At 34.9% G+C, this 22,513-nt stretch overlaps 2 protein-coding genes and 1 long non-coding RNA gene across 8 annotated transcripts in view; 2 read left to right on the top strand and 1 right to left on the bottom strand.

Moving 5' to 3' along the window:
* LOC101735585 (semaphorin-1A) overlaps positions 1 to 22,513 on the bottom strand; it is a 502,867-nt gene that overhangs the window by 370,919 nt on the left and 109,435 nt on the right. The gene's annotated exons all lie outside the window — the stretch shown is intronic.
* Positions 2,305 to 4,728, top strand: LOC134200690 (uncharacterized). Its single transcript, XR_009975706.1, has 2 exons — positions 2,305 to 2,507; positions 4,535 to 4,728. It is a non-coding gene; the product is annotated as an uncharacterized LOC134200690 (long non-coding RNA).
* LOC101735305 (uncharacterized) lies at positions 18,953 to 22,423 on the top strand. Its single transcript, XM_004922341.4, has 3 exons — positions 18,953 to 19,186; positions 20,728 to 20,810; positions 22,080 to 22,423. The coding sequence occupies exons 1-3, from the start codon at positions 19,025 to 19,027 to the stop codon at positions 22,321 to 22,323; spliced, it is 489 nt and encodes a 162-aa protein (XP_004922398.2). The 5' UTR covers positions 18,953 to 19,024; the 3' UTR covers positions 22,324 to 22,423.

Genomic DNA, 22,513 nt, shown 5'->3' with positions numbered 1-22,513 from the left:
AGAACGTTTTAAAATCGTTTTTTTATGTTGAAAAGTTGTTATGGAAGATCTAATCAAACACTATTTTAATCATATATAATATAAGATTGTTTTTACAAATTTCGGTTAGCAAGAGACCATCTTGAGAAGGCGTTTTTTTTATTGCATTAAGTATTGAATGAGTTCACGACCCATTTGGTGTTAAGTGATTACTGGGTAGACATCACAACTCTAAATACGGTCATCCGCCCTGAGATTTTTACTGGTGGTAAGACCTCTTGTGAGTCCGCACGGGTAGATACCACCACCCTGCCTATTTCTACCGTGAAGCAGTATGGCATTTCGGTTTGAAGGGTGGAGCAGCCGTTGTAACTATACTGAGGCCTTAGAACTCATATCTCAATATGCAGTGGCGGCATTTACGTTGTAGATGTCTATGGGCTCCGGTGACCACTTAACACCAGATGGGCTGTGAGCTCGTTCAGTCATCTATGTAATAAATAAAAAAGATTTGGAGTCTAAACATTGGTTGTATAATATGGCGCCGTTCTCACCATTCAAACTGAGACGAAGCGAAGCTTAAGACGAAATCATCTAATGAATTGAAATATATTTGGCTGTCCATATCTTGATGGTTTCTTGGTATTTGACTTATTGATTTTAACATATTTTTATTAAAATATGTTACTTATTAGTAGAAGAAAGTCAATTAGATAGTCACCAATACGTTGAGTCTTATTTATTATTATTATATAAAAATAAATTACGTATTGGGTATATAGTTACAATGTCCATACACCTATTCGGATTTTCTAAGTAGTAAAACTGTATTGGCGATAAAGTCTCTAGAGCTTAAAGGAATGTTTTAATAAAAAAAAAATTTTTTAATTACTTAAATAAATTATTAATTTTTAGACAGTTCCGTGAACAAATGTGACGACATTCGAAATAGTTTTTAACATAATATTAAGTGTATAATATATGGTTTTTAATTTAACATCCGTCAATGTCTTTGTCAAAGTTTAAATTACATCGTACATTCGGGATACTGTAATGCAGTCTCAAGTCACATCGCAGTTCGGAAGATGCATTAGCTGATAAACTACGTGAGCTCGTATAGAACAATTCAGGGTTGCCGGTATTTAAATTTTAAAACTACTATAACGATCATTAAGTTAAATCTTTCGTAATGGATGATCGGTATTTTGAGGGACATTTACAAAAGAAATTAGATTTTAGTGAAATAGGAAAATATATTTTTCACGTAAATATAATATATACAACACAAGCAATTTATAAACATACTTTATTTATTGTTTTGTTGTTTTGTGTACATGGTAACATTCAGTTCTACTGCGTCTATATTTTTGTAGATCCTCTTAAAGAAATCAACTTAGTATTGTGGATCCTCTTGGAAAACCAACCTGCCTATTTCTGCTCTGATTTTTATAGCCCAAGAGAGCCACTATTGCAATTTAAATTTGGAATTTCGACCTCATACCTCAAAGTGGGACGCGGCATTTTTGTCATATCTAAAGGTGTCAGTAACCAGTAAACGCCGTGAGCAGTGAACTCGATTACTCACATTGTAAAAAAATCATTGTGTTTGAGACTAATTGTAATAGTACCAAATTATGACATGTCCTTCTTCAAAAGAGGCTTGTGGAGAGTATTAAGCGGTAGGCAGCAGCTTGGCTCTACCCCTGGCATTGCTGACGTGCATCAGCGACGGTAACCATTTACCATCAGTTGAGCCGTATGATCGTCTGCCTGCCAGGATAATAAAAAAAAAGTTCTTCTATATGTTCGTCTTCAAGCGATGCACAAAAATTTACACTGGCGAAGATAAGTTCACGCATATTCATTTCAATAAAATTTTGAACTCAACAAAATCAAAACAAGAAATCATTTCTAATCGTAAAGTACGTACGTCTTAATTAAAATATTGAATAGTTTTTTTTTTGTTTTTATCAGACATTCCGAACATTTCGTATTTTTGACAACCCTGCACCTAAAATGTTCGCGTGTGAGAATCGCGTTGCAGTCGTGTCACCTGTCAACCGCTTGCTTAATATCAAATTACTAAACGCCAACAACCAACACTGCACGTAGTATATATACCAGAGGTAGTAGAATATATATACCTATACATAATATATTAGAAGAGAAAAAAACTAATATAGCTTAATAGCTTAAAACTGAAACGACATTCGCGATAAAGAAATGACATAGTGTGATAAAAATCAAACGGATAAAATTTATAATTTTTCGTTGGCACAAATGAGTAATAGTTAATACACTACACGGTCAGCTGCTGCGAAGTATAGGCGCCGCCATATTGGCCTTGGCTGCTCTGACGAGCGTCTTTCACTTTATCCTTACTCCGCGGCCGACCGTCACGCGACATGCAACACACAGACGAAAAACTTTGAGACGATGTAATAAAAGTTTCACTTTAAAAACTACAATTTTATTTGGAAGTTTATTTTCATCATTAACCTTAGAATATATTTCACCAACATCAAATGGTAAGTTACAAATGACGTATTATGAACGTACATCGACACGAAATCTTTCTCCTTTAATAACGGTAATGAACGGGCTATGCACTGCACTCACGTCACTTGTCAGGGGCGTGTTTAATATCAAATTACGTGTGTCGGGCTCGTTCCCGCCATATTATAATAGGATAATGACGAAGGCAGCTATAACATCGAATAGTGCATCTCGCATTCGAGAACTTGTCACAACTTCGACGTCTGAGATTCACTAGAACTCGAAATTAGGAAATAGAACTGCACATTATTAGCAGCTATTAAAAATATACTAAAACGGAAATTATACATAAATAAAATTAGAATATTTGTAAATGTTAGTGATGTGTTATTGTTTAATAGTCATAAAAAGTAAGTCCGATGCTGGAAGTTTCCAGAGATACGCTATAGCAACCGTCCCTACTCGCAACCGGCCCTACTCTGTCCGCACTCAGGGAATTCCCACGACCTTTACCAGATCGTCGATCTACACTGTGAAGGTATTCCTTACACACGGCTCTTTTAGACCGTAGTCAGTACTTAGGAACATTTTGACTCCAGCTGTCTGTGTTCCAACTTCACTGCGAGCTATGTGACTGTTTCAACCTCGTATTCCTTGAAACTATTTCGGTTGGTATGATTCTTCTGTGGATCACTGGATTGGTAATAAAATCGAAGGACAGCCCTCTCTATTGCTGTTCGAGCGATTTTAACCCTTCTAATAAGGGCAATTAAGAGCGGCCACGTCTCATTGCCGTATGTCATTACCATCAACATACTGGTCAAAGAACTGAGACCTTCTGATATCATGACATATAATTGTTGGGGCTGTGAAAGATTTCAGTATCGCAGTAGAGCCTCTGCCTCAGTGAGTATCTCAGTAGAGCCTCTATCATAATATGTACATGGGCAAGACGAAAGTCATATCGAATGGCCATGTTGGGCCCACTCCAGTAAAGATCCTTCCTCTTCCTCTTTCTTCAAAGAAAGCAATAAAAAAAGATCGGAGCATTTACCCTTGCAAATGGTTTTTTTTACTTGGTGCAATTTGTCAAACTAGATAGGTCTAACTTCGAGAAAGAGGCCAACATGGACTAAATTCCCATTGGAAATACCGCAGTATTAAAAAATCTTCGAATACTCCAAATACTTGAAAAATATCTGTAGTATAAAATAATCAGAATGGTAATCGTGACTCGAAAGACACTGAAAGTTTTCCATTGAAAATAATATTTCCCAAAGTTATAAAGACGTCTAAATTAGGTCGACAAAACCTTAAAATATTCTTACACGTGTAAACTCCTGGAAACTTGGTTAAAGAGAAATTGGACGGTCTGACTTTCGCGAAGATAACTATTGATTTAAACTAACTTCATTTTACTCTCTTCATCCTCAGTTCATTATATTCAACTTCCAAAGGTACGAACGAAATGAAAGGTCGAGCATTTTATTTCATTGCAATTAATTTTATTATGAAACTAATTTATATTATTTATTTTAAATTTCATATATTCCATCCTAATAGTAGTTTTAATTATATATCTACGATTCGCCAAATTCGAAGAAAATACTATATTGATGAGCCTCTTTCAAACAAATACATTTTTTTAAAATATATTTTACATTTGCCCTATTTTCAATATCAAACAAAAAAAAAATGAAACTCGTAGTCACTTTCCGTTAAATATGGATACATAACGCTTTTTTTTACGTTCAAAATTTGAGAAAATAACGATATCATTTTGTATTCATGTCGTATTCAATAGTCTACTTACCAAAGCACCTGACTTGCGTCTGCAGGCGGCGACAGAATACTAATACATCGCCTTTATAGTGCTGTCAGCATCTTTTGACATTGACCGCGAAAGTAATCTCGTTCTAGACCCTATTACGAAGGAAGTCATTACCCACATTGCGTTTGTTAAGATTCATTTATGCAATATTCACAGCATTTTACGACCGCATATTTTATAAAGTTAAATATCATCGTAAAGACATTAATGTTTTTTTTATTGTTGTAGTATGGCTTTCGAGTGGATGGATTGACGAAATAATAGCAACAACAGGAAGCCAAGGGAAAAATGGAGTAAGCTGAAGAAGGCCTATACCCGAAGTGGGGTTCCAATAACTTAAGATTTATAATTGTAATTTTTTAAGAAAAACTGATTTCCTTTTTTTTGGTAAGGTGTTGGAAATAAAATCATTATTATTATTTCGTTATAGCTTTTGAGTTAACGTCCCACATTATGTGAGGTGGTTAACGAAGTCCATAAATATCGCGACCTTGAGAAATTTAATGTATATCAACAATCCCACCACCCAATCAAGAACGATTGTTTTTTTTTACCAACAAATTACCTACCATCACCATTTTTTAAATTGATTGACCCTGCAGCACAGGTGTTACCATCTCTGACTACCAGGCCGAGGGCTCGAATCCCACTTAAAATTGAAAGTTCGTATGAGTATCATGCTTAATAGCTATGTGTATAAATTCAATGATTGTATTGTGTGTAAGGTTTGTATTATATGTAACGTTTGTATGTGTTTCCGTTTCTGATTCTCGTAGTACATAGAATTATTCCGTTTTGGAAGCGGATTACGTGTCAGATTACAGATTACGAGCGTGTGCCTTGTACCTGATTATTCATTTATTTGTACGCCATAAAGATTTTCTATTTAGATCATTATTGTTTCGCAAACGTTTTACCATTACAATTACAATGTAGATTTTCTCCAAACTTCTTCTTCTTCTTCCAGTGCCTCTTCAATCCTGAAGCTTGGCCGTTAGCTTCCTGTATTCATTTCTGTCAGCAGCCAGCCGGAACAGCTGTTCGACGGATGCAATACCGGTCCACTCCCAGATATACCGGAGCCATGACTTTTTTCTTCGCCCAGCACGTCTTTTTCCGTCCACTTTGCCCATCATTATCAGCTGCAGCAGCATGTATCGATCGTTCCTGAGCACGTGGCCGAGATATTCTATCTTGCGCTTTTTGATAGAAGGCAACATTTTCCGGGACATATGAACACGCTGAAGCACGGTTTCGTTCCTGACCCTCTGCGTCCAACTAATGCGTAATATGCGACGGTAGCACCACATCTCGAATGCCTGTAGGCGTCCTGTAGTGTCCTCTACAAACATCATTAGTCAAAAGTGAAAATTGATATATTCGCGATCCGATTGCCATTGCTAAACCATTAATCGTGATCTCGAATATACGGTGAATACATAATAATGTTTTAAGTGGGGCATCGGTCACTTGGGTGCAAAACAGGCAAATCGCCAGTTACATCAGAGTTACGTAACGAGACCTAACTTACGCGGTAGGATTATTTGAATGCGGAAAATGTACTGACGCTTTACACATTCGAAATGAAGCGGCTTTGACCTCTCAAAGTCGAACAATTGCGACTTTAATTATTATTACAAACGAAATCCCTTTTACGTATTCTTTAAACATATTCCTTACTGGACTGCAAGCGATACTTTCGCGCTGAAGATCTTACTTACGCTACATAATTTTTGAGTGATAATCGTATTTTTTTTTTGCTTTGATTGGTGGACGAGCTCACAGCTGGTGTTAAATGGTTACTGGAGCCCATAGATATCCACAACGTAAATGCGCCACCCACCTTGAGATATAAGTTCCAAGGTCTCAAGTATAGTTACAACGGCTGCCCCACCCTTCAATCCGAAACGCATTACTGCTTTACGGTAGAAATAGCCAGGATGGTGGTACCTACTCGCGCAGACTCATGAGAAGTCCTACCACCAGTAATTACGCAAATTATAATTTTGCAGGTTTGATTTTTATTACACGATGTTATTCCTTCATCGTGGAAGTCAATCGTAAACATTTGTTGAGTACGTATTTCATTAGAAAAATTGGTACCCTCCTGAGATTCGAACACCGGTGCATCGTTAAACACAAATGCACCGGACGTCTTATCCGTTAGGCCACGACGACTTCAATGATACGACTTCATTTATACATGTCCACTTTATCTCTGTTAATAACTCAAAAAAGTTTGTTAATTCTCCTGAAGTTGTCGTGGCTTCAAGAGCAAGATACCGAATATCTTATACGATATTATGGTACTGATGTAAATGCTCTCGACAAGTATATTTTTTCCTAAGAAAATACGCTATTCAAACTTATTCACGAACTAATTCCGCGATGAAAGTACTTTGAATAATGAATAGTAAAACTGTATACTAGCTATGCTTACTAAACGACCAGATAATATAAAATAAATTATTACTTATACTTAGAATGTTATAGTAAATCAATATATAAACTTAATAGGTAATAATTATACGTGATACATACATAATTATTATGTATTCATTCTAATCTTAGATATTAAATTTGAGACGATAATTACTGGTTGGTAGTACCATGTGGATATTTGTGGTGCGAAGTTCTGCGTTCTGGTTTGAAGGGTGAGAGAACCATTATACAATACAATTGCAATTACATCGTATCTAAAATGAGTGGCAAAATTTAGGTTACCATGTCTATAAGCCGCGGTATGGGCTGTGGGTAATAAAAAAAGTATTGTATGGTTGTAATCGAAAAAGACTCTTATTAGGTCTGTAACAGTAAGCTTAAATTTTATTGCATATCTAAAGTCCATTGTTAGAATATAAAGTATATAGTCAGAATATACAAAACATTGTGTTTTTTTTTGTATTTATGTAACCGAAGTATAACTTCTCATTAGAACCGTACCGCAGCTATTCTTGTTTGCCGTCAAATTCAAAGTGCGCCAAAATTATTATCATAAATTTTTTTGCGTAATTTATTACGGGTACTTAAGTAACTGATATTTAAAAAAAAACTTAGCTTTTTCATTGTGTGCCGTTAAAATTTTGGAACCGTTAAAAACATCGCGACAAAAAAGGTTGAGAAACACTGCTCTGCAACATCTGTGTTCTTATACCTATTTAAGATATAATAAAGGTAAGCAAACTTGTCATTCATCCAATGTTAGATAACAAACTGCCCATTCAAGTTAAACTTTCATAATTACTTAGAGAAACGTACTGATTTATGTTTTCAACTCTACGGTAAGAACGTAAGGTTCATTTTAGTTTACATTTCAATCCAGATGGTCGAAGCTAGCCACAAGCTATATACCTACTTATCGCTAAATGAAGCAGTTGTCTTAATTTAAGCCGTTTCGTTTACAGAAAATTACTTTTGTTTGACAATGACGACTTAAATCAGATTATTGTGTTCCATTTTAAATTACATTTTAAATCTTGTTAAAGTTTGAAACTCAAGCCCAAAAATGTATTTTTTGCGTAGACGGATGTGCGATCTCTCGGCTCACCTGGTTTTAAGTGGTAGCCGGAGTTCGTGGACATCACCACCCCCACTTATTGTATAATGGCGATCGTTTAAATCGAAAAACATGACTTCGCGCCAACACTACTGTAAAGGGAGTGGTACTTACTCGTTCGAACTTACAATACGCTTTACCACCATTTTTTTCCAGGATGATCACGAACATAACAGAAAAAAACACTCAAATCTTTCGAAACGTGGCAATTAATTTTCCATACGATATACCTCTACATTTAACGCCTTAGCGTCTTTGATATCATCATATCTTTCTTCATAATCTTTTTTTTTTTATTACTCGAAAACTATATTTTAATCATGATATAAACTCATAGAGAGGCCGAGGGAATCCAGTGATTAGCTTCGAGGTTAGCTATGAGCTTCACATTTAATTTAATTTCACGCCTTCCACGATACGACAAATCTAATTAGGATCCAATGCCGACTTTGATACGTGGTCTGATTTTTATAACATTTGTTTCGGTTATTTACCAATCATGGATATAAACAAAGGTACTTTTATGGTTTAATCTCATATATATTATTTTAATTTTATCGTTTACTAGCGACCCGCCCTCGCATCGCTTCGGAAATTGTAATTTATTATTGATTTCTCCACTATTTAATGGATGTTATTATACATATAAACCTTCCTCTTCAATTACTATATCTATTAAAAAAAACGCATCAAAAACCGTTGCGTAATTTTAAAGATTTAAGCATACATAGGGACAGATATAGGGACAGAGAAAGCGGCTTTGTTTTATACTATGTAGTGACGACATTCGGAACAAACAATTTTCGTGGTTACGCACAAATAGGAATATCAGAATTAGGGACCATCGCTTTTATTAAATAAAAATTGACATTTAAGTTTCATTGAACACAAAGAATAGAATCAGTATCTTGAGTGACAAGTGTGATCTTTGAGTGAGTGATCTTTGAGTGAGAGTGATCTTTGACAGTGTTAATTTTAACAATTTGGTCGGCAGGAACTACGAAAACTAAAGTATTTCAAATGTCGGAAATTATGAACAGAAAATAAATAAAATATGAGATTAAGCCGTGAAAGCACTAATTACTTCATTAATAAGAACCGGATATACTGTAATCAACCGCATTTTATGCAAGTAAATAAAGGGAATTTATGTTGAGCTCTTTATATATTGTTGTTCATTCGTTGTTCATTCCAAATTTAAGGCATACGAAGTCTCGGTAATAAAAATGATAAAATCATAGAACAACCAAGTAACGGGACAAGTAGCTCTTTATCGAGAATATTCCATTCCACCGGACGATACTCAATACTTTGAGTGCTATTCAACGTGCGGGTAACTTTATCCTTTGCGAGAGTATGCCGCCGCACTCGTGCCACCTGTGAAGTGAAGTCTCTCTCATTTTGCAGTGTTATAACCAATGTATTCAGGCACTGCAGTCGACTTACAACCTCAGTCGTTCGCTAGTTACATTTCAGTTTTACTGCAAAAAGGTCTTCGGTAGACAAATTTGTTTTTCTACGAATACATTTTTGACGTGACAACGTCTTATAATTCGATGGAGCCGGCTGCACGCACGAAAAAACATGACTCATTGAGGCGTTCCATTTAAGGCTTGAAGTGCAAGCGAGAGCGCGCAACGAGCGACAAAGAGGCACAATCGGCCTCCGCGTTCGGCAGCGTTCGACATCTGTCTCTCTCCTACTTGAGTGAGCGATGCATCCGCGTGGACAGCTGCTATACATTATTTACATTTACATGTTTTCGTCAAGTATGAAGTTCAGTGAAAAGTGAATGTGGTGTCAATTGTCCATACAAAATATCTAGCAAACAAATAAAATTAAAATTTTCTTTTGAAAAATGAAACCATTCCATCAGTATTTTCTGTCACTGTGTCACGTTCAACTATCGTCAGTAAACCTACTTTACAGACAACCGATTTTTGAGTAAATTTGTGCAATATTTTAAATTTCATATTTTTAGTCATACGACCAGATATTTCTTCTCCAGGCCTCCTTCGTCAATTTACTCTGCTTTACCCACAAACATCCTTAGCAGCAGTGTCTTCGTAAGAAATGTATTCAGCTTTGTTGGGTATATAAAATGCAAAGATAAGATTCGAATCAATACATCACCACTGAATAGTCGCACGGTATATTTGGGCTACACACGTTGGGAAGGCATTACGAGTTTTACACTATGCAAAGGAATCCTGAACTGCGGACCGACTAGAGATGTCACGTTTTCCAATAACTAAATACGTATTCGATAGTTTCAAAACTATGTCGATATCGGTAGTTAATTGCAGTAGTTACACGCGACTTACGTTACAGCGGATATTAATAAACAACAATATTGCGCTATATACTAAACACGTATTTACTGTGTGTTGGAATGTGTATTGTTACTATTACTGTATAAATAACAACATATTGCGCTATGTACTAAGCACGTTTTTACTGTGTTTTGAATGTGTATTGTTACTATTAAATAAATACTGTTGTGTGCGTTCTAAGGATTTTCGATGTGCAACAGAAATGATAATATTGTTAGTAATTAAAAGTCAACTCTTGTTATAAGCTTGATTTTTAATTGTCACATAAAAAATATTTATAATATTATTTGTGTGCATAATGTATATTGAGCTAGGTTATAATTGCTATGAATAATTTATATCTGATAATTGAATATCAGCTTTAAGTCAAGTATTATCAGTCTGGTGTTGGCTTAGGGAATCGAATGGGATTACTCCTAGGATTAATAGCTTGGTAATTATTCCATAATTGGGTTTACAGCCGTTGTAAACACGCGTGTAGTAATAGCCTTGATTTTATTTTTTTTGTTGTTGATAGAATTAAAACTCCTTTATAGTATATTTCAATTTAATTCGACTAAATTTTCTTCAGACGTTCTGGAATAATTTACAGTTTCTGTGGTCATGAACGCCTCCGAAGTTAGAGAGAGAGAGAGTATTCTTTACTGTACACCAAAAAACAAATAAACAGTGCGATACATTAAATACAAGTTATTTGCCGACATTTTAATAGTATGGTAGGTCTAGCAGTTTGACTTGAAGTTTCATTTACACGATAACAGTCCATCTGTGATTGGCATCTGTCAATGTTTTTTTTTTATTGCCCTTGTAGGCAGACGAGCATACGGCCCACCTGATGGTGAGTGGTTGTCGCCCATGGACTTCAGCGATGCCAGGGGCAGAACCAAGCCGCTGCCTACCGTTTAATATTCTCCACAAGCCTCGTTTGAAGAAGGACATGTCATAGCGCTCGGGAATGTATACCTGTACCTATTAAAGTTATTGATTTCTTTACTAATCTGCTACTCATTGTTTTTTTGGAATTTAGCCGTGTGGCCAGTTCACACGAATAAGTCCCTAGAAAAAAAGAGTAGTTATCTATGTATTTTAGCCGTCAGGCAAGCAAGCAAGTCAAGCAAACTTGAATTCACGGTTGCCATACATAAACAATTATTTCCCTTAATACTAAACGATTGGCTATCGCTAGAGAACAGGTAGTATCAATATGCACTATTAGCACGCCATGTCGAGTGAGTCTGTGATCATTTGCAAAAAAACAAACCATCCTAAACAACAAAAGCTGTATCTACCAAGTTTGAAATCAATCAGATAACGACGTGCCAATCCATTCAAACAAATATGGCTCAAAGATATTTTTGAGAAAACTACGAATGCGTTTATAATTGTAATTGTCATTGATATTATTTCGCTTATTTAGCTTGCGTCTTTACTAAAGTAATTGAAATCATATATGAAACAAAATGTACAATAAATAATTCAAACTTCGTTCTCGTATGTATTGAAATGATTGGGTTATGCCAAATTACGTATATCGCAGAGCAAAGAGGAATACTGAGGCAATTTTCCGCTTACATAAAAAAAAAACTGAAACAAAGAAATATATTCTAAAAACATTGGTATTCTGAAAGTCGAGCGTTTATCAGTTTGATTGACATAAGCACAAGGAAATTGTTAGGTAAATGTGGGTCGGTTTGAACAGTGGTATTATCGTATTTTTGGATTTATATAGTTCATAGATTTGTAATGAATTCTAGTTCAAAGCCCTATACAGTATTTTCATGAAATTTTACAGTTCTTGGAAATAAAATCCTGCTATTTATGTTTATCGAAGTGATTAATAAAAGCTTTTTAACGAACATACAATTTATTTTCTTTGGTTTTAAAAGCACATGCTATGAAACTTACAAAAATAAATCTAACGATAATCTCGAGACTAATAAATCAAAGTCATAGTATACTCGTATAAAGCTTAGAGCCAGAGCTTACAGGTTCACGAAATTTTAATTTAAATCAGTCTTAATAATTACGCGAACTGAAAATATTAAAAGCAGGATTGTCAGAAGAACATATCTTGTTACATACTATAACGCAGTTTTTGGATATGGTTCATATGTCATATTTGTAACTATAACTAGGTACTGTCGTTAGTCACATTCGGATTAAATCAATGTGACCTTCATGAATTCGCTTGGTGTGTCTTCCATTTTCATTCTCTAACCAATTTTTAAAATAATATTTTAAGATAATTTAATTTTTAAAATAATATTTTACAATAATGTAATTTTTAAAAAAATATTTTAAAATAATGTAATTTTCTAAATTATGTTTTAAAATAATATAATTTTTAAAACAATATTTAAAAAAAACTTATGGTAATTTTAATTAGGTGCATGAGTATGTTTACCTACTTTGAACTTTAGTCGTGAACAGAAACCTTTGGTTTCCCTAAAGTAGCTCTAGTGCCACTCAAAAATATATCGAGCTGAGCAATTACTGTATTAATTAATTATAAATAAAAATAAATGTGTACATTAAAACCCAAAACAATATTAAGCTAGGCAAAGTTTAAGAGGACAGACATCACCTTTTTCATTCTCACGACAAGTGCGAAACGTAATGTATGGGGATAATGATTTTTTTTAATGCTTAGATGGGTAGACGAGCTCACAGCCCACCTGGTGTTAAGTGGTTACTGGAGCCCATGGACGTCCACAACGTAAATGCGCCACCCACCTTGAGATGTAAGTTCTAAGGTCTCAAGTATAGTTACAACGACTGCCCTATCCTTCAAACCGAAACGCATTACTGCTTCACGACAGAAATAGGGACGGTGGTGGTACCTACCCGCGCGGACTCACAAGAGATCCTACCACCAGTAAACACGCATATTACAATTTTGCGGGTTTGATTTTTTTTACACGATGTTATTCCTTCACCGTGGAATTCAATCGTGAACATTTGTTGAGTACCTATTTCATTAGAAAAATTGGTACCCACCTGAGATTTGAACACCGGTGCATCGCTCAACACGAATGCACCGGACGTATTATCCTTTAGGCTAAGACGACTTCCAAAGAATTTAAAAAAAAACAGGCCTAAAGATTTAAAGTGAAAAAAAAATTCTTAGTTAACCGTTTTTTCCCATAAAAAACTACAGCAGTTCCTCATTCTTTTTCGGAGATCTTCCGATCTGTTACTCGAGATTTGCTCTCTTCTTCGTATATTCGTGTCCAAGCTTCACAAGAACGTTAAAATTAGTTTTAACCCGATTATTCAAATTTTGCTACTGTGATGCCTTAAAACCAACACCTGATGCAAAGAAGCACAGCACCGTACCCGCGAGGATCTAATAACTTTTGCAAAAACTTTACGCTGTGTAATTAATTAAAGAATTTATATTTTGACATAGCTTCCAAGGTGCCTTTTAAAAAAATTGTTATAGCGAAATACATTATCTGAATAGCTTGTTGTTCAATTAGATTAAATAAAATCGTGATAAAAACACTAGTAAATTTATCTCTTTTTTTTATTCACTCACATCGGAATTTTTAAAAATTCACTGTGTCTGTCATAGCAATATGACGCAGACGAGTGCAGTAAGCTGTCAAACTGCAGAGAGATGAATGTGCAACAAATAATGACGAGGCTTCACTAATAAAGGGTAGATTGTTATTTTCTACGTATTTTAAGTAAATATTAAATAATATTTTTATTAACGCATAATCGAAGCCAAATTTTACTGAATAAATTAATATTATAAGTTAATGGAAAACTAGATAAAGATAGCCTATACTATAAATCTTAAAAAAAATAATTCAATTTTTCACAATAGAAAATTAGTAATGATTAACTAACAAAACTGATTTGAAACATCGGCCTTATTTAGTTGAAACAATACGTGCAAGGTTAAGCAGTGATTTAAATGAAATTAATCATAAAAGAGTCTCCACAAAAAAAAATTGGCTTTATATTTTAAAAAAATATTGTAAAACACTTAGGTAATATAAAATGTCAAAGTTACTCTATCTGTGTTGTGTGGGACTACGATATCGAATAAAAACCAAATCCCGGGCACAGGTGATGTCACGTGAGTGACCTGCTCCGGGATTACAGCCGTAAGCCTCTCAGAGGACTCAAAGCTTCGACTTACCGACCTTCTGCGGGTTTTATAATAACTTTGATATTTCCTGTAATTAGTTAAAGAAAGATTTTAGCTTTATTTTTTCGTTACGTATATATATACCTATATAGTGCAGCTTAGTAGCGTTGTCTTGCTCGTTTCGGAAATACTCAAACGTGTAGTATATAAAAATCTACAGTCTAAATTACTAGATTCTTACAGTACCCAATATGACTTTGACTTAATATTGTGGTACTTTTCTTAACCGCTCTGAATTTTTTTTTTCTTATTTGGGTGGACGAGCTCACATCCCACCTGGTGTTAAGTGATTACTGGAGCCCATAGACATCTACAACGTAAATGCGCCACCCACTTTGAGATATAAGTACTAAGGTCTCAAGTATAGTTACAAGGGCTGCCCCACCCTTCAAACCGAAACGCATAACTGCTTCACAGCAGAAATAGGCAGGGCGGTGCGGACTCACAAGAGATCCCACTACCAGTAATTACGCAAATTATAATGTTGCCGGTTTGATTTTTATTTCACGATGCTATTCACCGTGGAAGTCAATCGTGAACATTTGTTAAGTACGTATTTCATTAGAAAAATTGGTACCCGCCTGCGGGATTCGAATACCGGTGCATCGCTAGATATCAATGCACCGGACGCCTTACACTTTGGCCACGACGACTTCAAAACTTCGACGACGAGTATAGTTATACCTCCACATTTAACGCCTTAGCGTCTTTGATATCATCATATTCCAATCTTTTTTTTATTACTCGAAAACTATATTTTAATCATGATACAAACTCATAGAGAGGCCGAGGGAATCCAGTGATTAGCTTCGAGGTTAGCTCTGAGCTTCACATTTCACAAGAGGTCCTACCACCAGTACTTTAGGGTTCGTCTAGACTTAATTCATTCGAGAACATATGGTCGCCCTCAATGGGTTGCAGTCTCAAATGTTTCGAATACCGGCTATCTCAACCTTTAGACGCAAATAATTGTTTTGTAAGCAAAACATAGTTCAGTGTACCTGTGCACAACCAATGCCAACAGCTAATTGTGTCTAAAAAAATATATTATAAAATCTTATCAAAAGATATTTATTTCTGCACTACGCTATTCCCGTATTAGCCTAAAATTACTTCTCTCTAAATAAGTTAGGAGGAAAGTCTTAATTCTGATTAATAGCCGTGTAGAGTTAAGAACTTTTTGACTGATTAAAAAGAAATTGATCAATGAAAATAATCAACGCCAGGTTATATAATACCATAATTTTATTTAATCGTGGGGGTCACCCCCGATAACCTGGCAAATTCTTAGGTGATCTTATCTATAAAAAAATAGTATTATCCAAACCAAACAACGAATTAGTCCAATGGACATAAAAACAGAAGCATCTAGTCTAAGAAAATCTAAGGAAAAGAAAACATGCTACGTGCATGAATGAATTCGATATCAAATTAATTAGTGACGACTATTCAACCCGTAAATTAAATTAAAACTTATGACTGCTTTATGACCAAAATTGAAAATGCCAGGTCACAATATACCCTTCAGTGAAATGATGCTTACAGATGAAATTTTAAGTCAAAACATTTTCTTTCGTAAATGTCTAGCCTTTTTCTAGTCAATTTTGGATGTTATATCCGGAACTTGGTGACTTATCTCGACAAGAGATTCGGTAAGAGTTCATCGAACATCAATATTTCCAAAGGAAGTAGCTGCAACAGCCAAAAATACTTTAGGATAAAAAAAATCACATAAATATTTTGTATTTAAATTTATTTGCAATCAACTCTAACAATGAACCTAAAAATAAAAACCTTAAAAATAATAATATTTTTTTTTATTTTTTATATTGTATAGTATAGTCTATGTACCGAATGTTTTGATAGTGGCTAACCGTTGTCACGCCATAACAATTTTTATGTGTCGTGTTTACTTTATTTCTAAAATCAAAAATAATAATTAACTAATTTATCAATTTTTTTGATTTGTATTAATTTATGATGACTAAGACAACTGTGCAGTGTAAGATAGTGATTGTTGGAATTCGTATTATGGTAAATATTGTAATGTTGACAATGACACAGACCCAGGGTCTCTATAGGATTGTTTGTCAAACATAATATATAGGAAAAAAAGTATCAAATAGCAGAATAAAATCAGAACGTAACCAACATGGCGGGAATATTCTCACACGTCACAACGTGCAGGCCGCATGGGAAATACACTTGATTGCACTGATTCGCTATTCTGCCACCCCGCACACGGTGCATTCTGATTTCACAACGTTTTTCTACTTTGATACACTTTATAACGCTTCTATTGCGCTCTGTTGCAGAACTTTATGTTGTTTGGTTGAAAAAAAAGAAAGTGCGATCCATCTATTGTATATATAAATCAATCACTATCTCTGCAGTCACCACTTGACAACTTGTGGACGAGTTCCCTTTATCTTTAAAATGTTCGTAATCATTCTAATAAAACTTTATAGAAACAAAAACTAAGAAAATTTCCCTACAAAACAATAACAATTTAGTTGAATAATATTTGGAAGAGAGGTCTGTCGGTTCTGTTAGTTCTTAAATTTTAGTTTGCTAGCTAGTTTTTACTTAAGCTAAATACCTCAGAAGTGATTCACGATTTCGTAGGGTAGTTTTTTTATTGCACACAACTTGGTGAACAAACTCACAGCTTCCTAGATGTTTCCTAATTCTATTTCAATAACTAACTCTCCGATCATCTTTCAAAACGGACTGCCATAATTTGATTTTGCGAGTGTCGTAGTTATGTACGTTTTTACATGAAACCATGTTCGGTATTTTTTTATTTTACTTATTTACTAGTGGTAGGACCTCTTGTGAGTCCGCGCGGGTAGGTACCACCACCCTGCCTATTTCCGCCGTGAAGCAGTAATGCATTTCGGTATGAAGGGTGGGACAACCGTTGTAACTATACTTGGGACTTTAGAACATATATCTCAAGGTGGGCGGCACATTTACGTTGCAGATGTCTATGGGCTCCAGTAACCACTTAACACCAGGTGGGCTGTGAGCTCGTCCACCCATCCAAGCAATAAAAATGATCCTTGTAAAGAGATTTCCCAAAATTTGTTTTGCATTACACATAAACTTTTTTTTGCTTTAGATCGGCAAACAATTTAAGCTACCAAATGCTAAGTACTTACCGATTTCATAAACGTCACAATTTTCTGTCATTCACCTCAAGACATAGGGCTTAATAACATTCTTACTTAAACACATATACTTTAATAAAACAAAGTAGTTTCTCGAAATTAGACAATTGAACGAAGTCGATTTATTTATTAATGCAGTCGACACTTGTAGTGTGCGCACGTGAACTGAGATCCTAATTAGATTTAACACATTACATTTTGTTTATTTATTACTTACGAGTGAAATTATGCCTTGTATTTAATTTTTTGCATGATTTGATGGGCTATCTCAAGGCCCATCTAGTTTTAATTCGGTACCAGTGCCCATAGACAGCAACAACGTAAATGCCTTCATCGAACCTGAGAAATGAATTGTAAGTCTCAATTTTAACAGTACAACAGCTGCTCCAGCCTTCAAACCGAAACGCATTGCTGCTTCACTAAATATGTATTGTACGCTACAAACTAAAATACATTTTTTAAGACGGTGAGATTAGTTTATCGAATTTAGGTTTCATACTTCAGTGATCGAATCTCATTGACATAATTATCACAATGTTACTGTCACAATGTCACTGTCATTATCACGGGACATCAAGATGAAGTCGAAGCATCGACATATCATGGCTCATTATGCCACCGTGGCTCAGCCACGGTGGCATAATTGCTAAAAAATGTGAAATTGAGTTAATTATACCACAATGATTTTTTTTCCACTTAGATATGGTTTGATTATTTATTTATTTTTAAATTAGTCTCCTTTCAAGTCTAGACTTCAAACTACAAAAGTAAAATAATAGAGACAGTCATTAATTACCTGTCAGAAATATTTAGAATCTTCATTAGTATTACGAAAACTGGCGTAGTGTAAAATTGACAAATTTACATTTGTGTCGCAGTCGCTACAAATGAGCGATATGTACATTTACGACTATCTCAATATATGCTCAAGTATTTACAAATCTAAATATATATCTATATATTGATACGTGAAGCAAAAACTTTGTATCCGTTTTTACGAAAATTGCGCGGACGGAGGAGTATGAAATTTTCCACACTTATTGAGAATATAGAGAAGAAGTGCACAATGCTAATGTTTTTTTTAAAATAATGCAGAGAAGATACATTAAATCAATAAAGAAAACATTACACACACTACATACCATGTATTTGACGCACACACGCATGCATACTATTTATTGTCAAACTTTTGTTCTTGGCGTCTGTTGTCAAATTAAGAATAGATTAAATATTGTTTGTCTTTGTTAATATTTTTTATTGTGACAAAATTTGTAATTATAGAAGTATAAAATACTATCATAATAGTGTACAAACTTACAATTCCAATTAATTATAGTCGAATTTCGACTACTGCGGGACCTCTAGTTAATATAAATTCAGTGAAAATCTTAAGGCGACGTAAAATTTTCACTAAATAGAAAACGAGAAAATTCTACGAGCTGCAAGTTTTCCTTTCGACGCATACATATAAGGATATGATCTAATCGTTGGAAAAATGCGATGTACGTTGAAGTTACGCACTACACTCGACGTTCGCAAGCAGGAACCGTGGCGGGTGCGTCTTGCACAACCTACTTCAATATTAACTGGCGTGCTCGGGTATCCTGCACAGTGATCAACACTAACAGCACAACACCAGTCGACATGTGCCACAAAATCATTGTGAGTAGTATAATTTACGTTTGTAAATAAAATCTTTTCTGTACTCATTCGAAATTTGAATTGTATTAAAATCATGGCCGAAGGTTTTTTTTTAAAACTAAACAGAAAACTAGGTATAAAATATTGATGTGTTCGAATTGTACTCAGTGTTTTGAAATTAACAGCAAATCGTTGACTTACCTTTTTTTATTCTTTATTGGAGCCATAATACACCTATAAGGTTAAGTCGGCTACCTTACCTTTTAAAAAGAAAGTTATGATAGTTGTTTATGTTCAGTTAGTAGAAAACTGTTTTTTTTTTTAAATTAAAGTTATCGAATATTTTACGATTTTTTTGTCTTTTTTAATAATATTGTATTGAAATAAGGACGTACTGAATGCGTTTGTTAATTGGAAAAAAGGCTTTTACATCTTATTTATTTTTTAATAATTTCCGTAGATTATCTTTAAATTCTATGCTCCAAATATTCATTATGTTTTTTTTTCTACCTATTCGCTGATAGTCTAAGAGGCCATTTCAACTTCTTGCGGCCGGATTATGTCAGATACATATCGAGAATCCAGTATAACAATGTGCGAAACACGGACACTTGTTAATGGTAAATAGACGTTTTGACTGGCCGATTTCAATTTCTAAGTAAATAATAGTATGCAAGGTGAAAACTGATTAGATTCTGTGGCACGTTTCGTTATTGCAGCTATGCACTGATTAAATAAGTAACCGCCGTGAAATGTGTGTGCATTTAATCGATTTCATACTAAACAGGATTTTATTCGAATCAAATTAACGAATTTAAGACTTTGAATATATTTTTTAATTATTTATATATCTTTTTATTCTTTCTGCTGCAATGTCATTATCACTACCAATATTAAGATCCAACATTCGATTACATCAGCTAAATCAGGGGGCAAGGTCCTGAAATAGTGACTTGAATTGGCATATTCATATCAAACGAATACCAACAACATTTTGTCATGTTTCTTTTTTTTGTGCGTTGAAATATACAAAGACGTAACACAAATATAAAATGGTTTGTGCAAAAGCGAGTTTAATTCGTTCATTACTTTATTTTTTACGAACAATTAGTTTAAAATAAGATTAAAATATCAAGCAGCAACGTATAAATAATTACAAAAATTACATAAAAGTGTTTTTTAATATAAAACATAATATAAATACGTAGAATATACACGTTTTTGCAAATGCATTAACGTTTTGTTTGTGCAATGGTTATATTAATATGAAATGAAGTAATGTTCTTCTAATGTAATAATGTTTGTCACTGGTGGTAAGACGTCTTTTGAGTCCGCACGGGTAGGCACCACCACCTTGTCTATTTCTGCCGTGAACCATTACGTAACATCATTCGGATTGGAAGGCTCTGGAACCGTTGTATTGTAAAAATTTAAACTTAGAACTCATGTCTCAAGATAAGTGGCGGAATTTTCGCTGTAAATGTCTATGGGTCCCTGTAACTCCTTGAGTGAGCTCGTGTCTACCCAACTCAGAAAAAAAATCGTCTTATTTTTTTTTCCAGTTCGTCCTGGCTGCCACGGTCGCCATGAGCCTGGCTAACCCTTTGCCAGAGCCAGAGCCGTTTGGTCACGGAAAAGTCACACAGTAAGTTACCTTATATCAGTTTGGCCAGTATCTGATGATAAGTTTGAGTTTGACTAGCATTTGACGGTAACTTATCGAAATCGGTCCGACCGTTTCCGAGTCTATAGATAAAGCACACATCGATTTTTGATATAAATAGATTTGAAAGCAACTATCGTTAGCAACTGTTATTCACACCACGAACTGCACAACTTACAAGAACATCTTCAGTAGGTCAACGACCCGATAGTCTCTTCGGTCTAGTATTTAATGACCCTGACTATTGTACTAAATATTTGGTATTCGAGGTCTGCATGTGCTTGTTCATGTCACGTATGTGTTTTTGGTATTTCATAAGACGCAAATAAATCTTAAATCTATATATATAAAAATGAATTGCTGTTCGTTAGTCTCGCTAAAACTCGAGAACGGCTGGACCGATTTGACTAATTTTGGTCTTGAATTATATGTGGAAGTCCAGGGAAGGTTTAAAGGTAAATAAATATAAAAATGCTCGGAATTAAATAAAAATAACAATTTTGTTTTTCCTTTGATGTGTCCCCCGTCGGACGGGTTCCTTTTGTTTGTTTTAAGTTTGTTCTAGACAGAAGTTTAGGTCTTTTATTTATCGATTGAGGCACTACGAAGTGCCGGGTCAGCTATAAATAATAAATATTTACTAACAATCACGCCACGTTCACTGGTTCCGTGCTAAGTTCGTAAAGGACTAGTATTACTTGTATAATATTACCCACACAGTAAATTGTTGAATGTGCGTAAATTATCCTGAATTTGCGCGAGATACTGTGTTGGATGCGTTTGTTTTAAGAATTTACGTGCAGGACGAAGCCTTATGTGAGTTTGTTGCCAAGATTCTGAGAATACGTGAAATAAAATTCATGATACGTACTTTATGAAGGTTCTTAGAAAATCACATTTTTTTTATTGCTTAGATGGGTAGACGAGCTCACAGCCTACCTGGTGTTAAGTGGTTACTGGAGCCCATAGACATCTACAACGTAAATGCGCCACCCGCCTTGAGATATAAGTTCTAAGGTCTCAAGTATAGTTACAATGGCTGCCCCGCCCTTCAAGCCGAAATGCATAACTGCTTCACGGCAGAAATAGGTGGGGTGGTGGTACCTATCCACGCGGACTCACAAGAGGTCCTACCACCAGTAAAAAATTGTGTAAAGTAGATTAAATTCCATTTCAGATCTCTTTTAAAAATAATTTAATGTCAATTTGTTTTTAAATTACGAGTATTAATTCCGAATATCTTCGTTACAGTTTCAGGATCCACGTACCTTACGAAGTGCATACTCTGCACCATCACCACACCCACGTTCAGAAAGTGCCTATCATAAAAGAAGTGCCTGTAATCAAGGAGCTGCCTATCATCAGAGAAGTTCCGGTCGTGAAGACACTGCCTATTGTTCATCCTGTTCCTGTGCCCATTGTGAACACAGTCCATGTTGAGAAACCTGTGTTCCTGCCCATCCATGAGCATTTAAGTTATTCGCATTGGCATTAACGTGGTTTGTAGGTGTGTATTCAGAAACGAGCTGCGTCATAGGTATTGTCGTTACGCACGAACGACACGTGTTCGGGAAAATTCATTTTCCAATCCAAAATCAATATTTCTTTTTTATATGAAAATGGTTACTTACGGCTTACCAACATGCAAATAATTATCCTAGTCAAAATAGTTGCATAAAAAGCCA

Source organism: Bombyx mori, chromosome 19 (assembly GCF_030269925.1).
Source record: "Bombyx mori chromosome 19, ASM3026992v2".
In the NCBI taxonomy this organism is placed as follows: Eukaryota; Metazoa; Arthropoda; class Insecta; order Lepidoptera; family Bombycidae; genus Bombyx; species Bombyx mori.
This window is presented reverse-complemented; position numbering and strand designations above follow the sequence as displayed.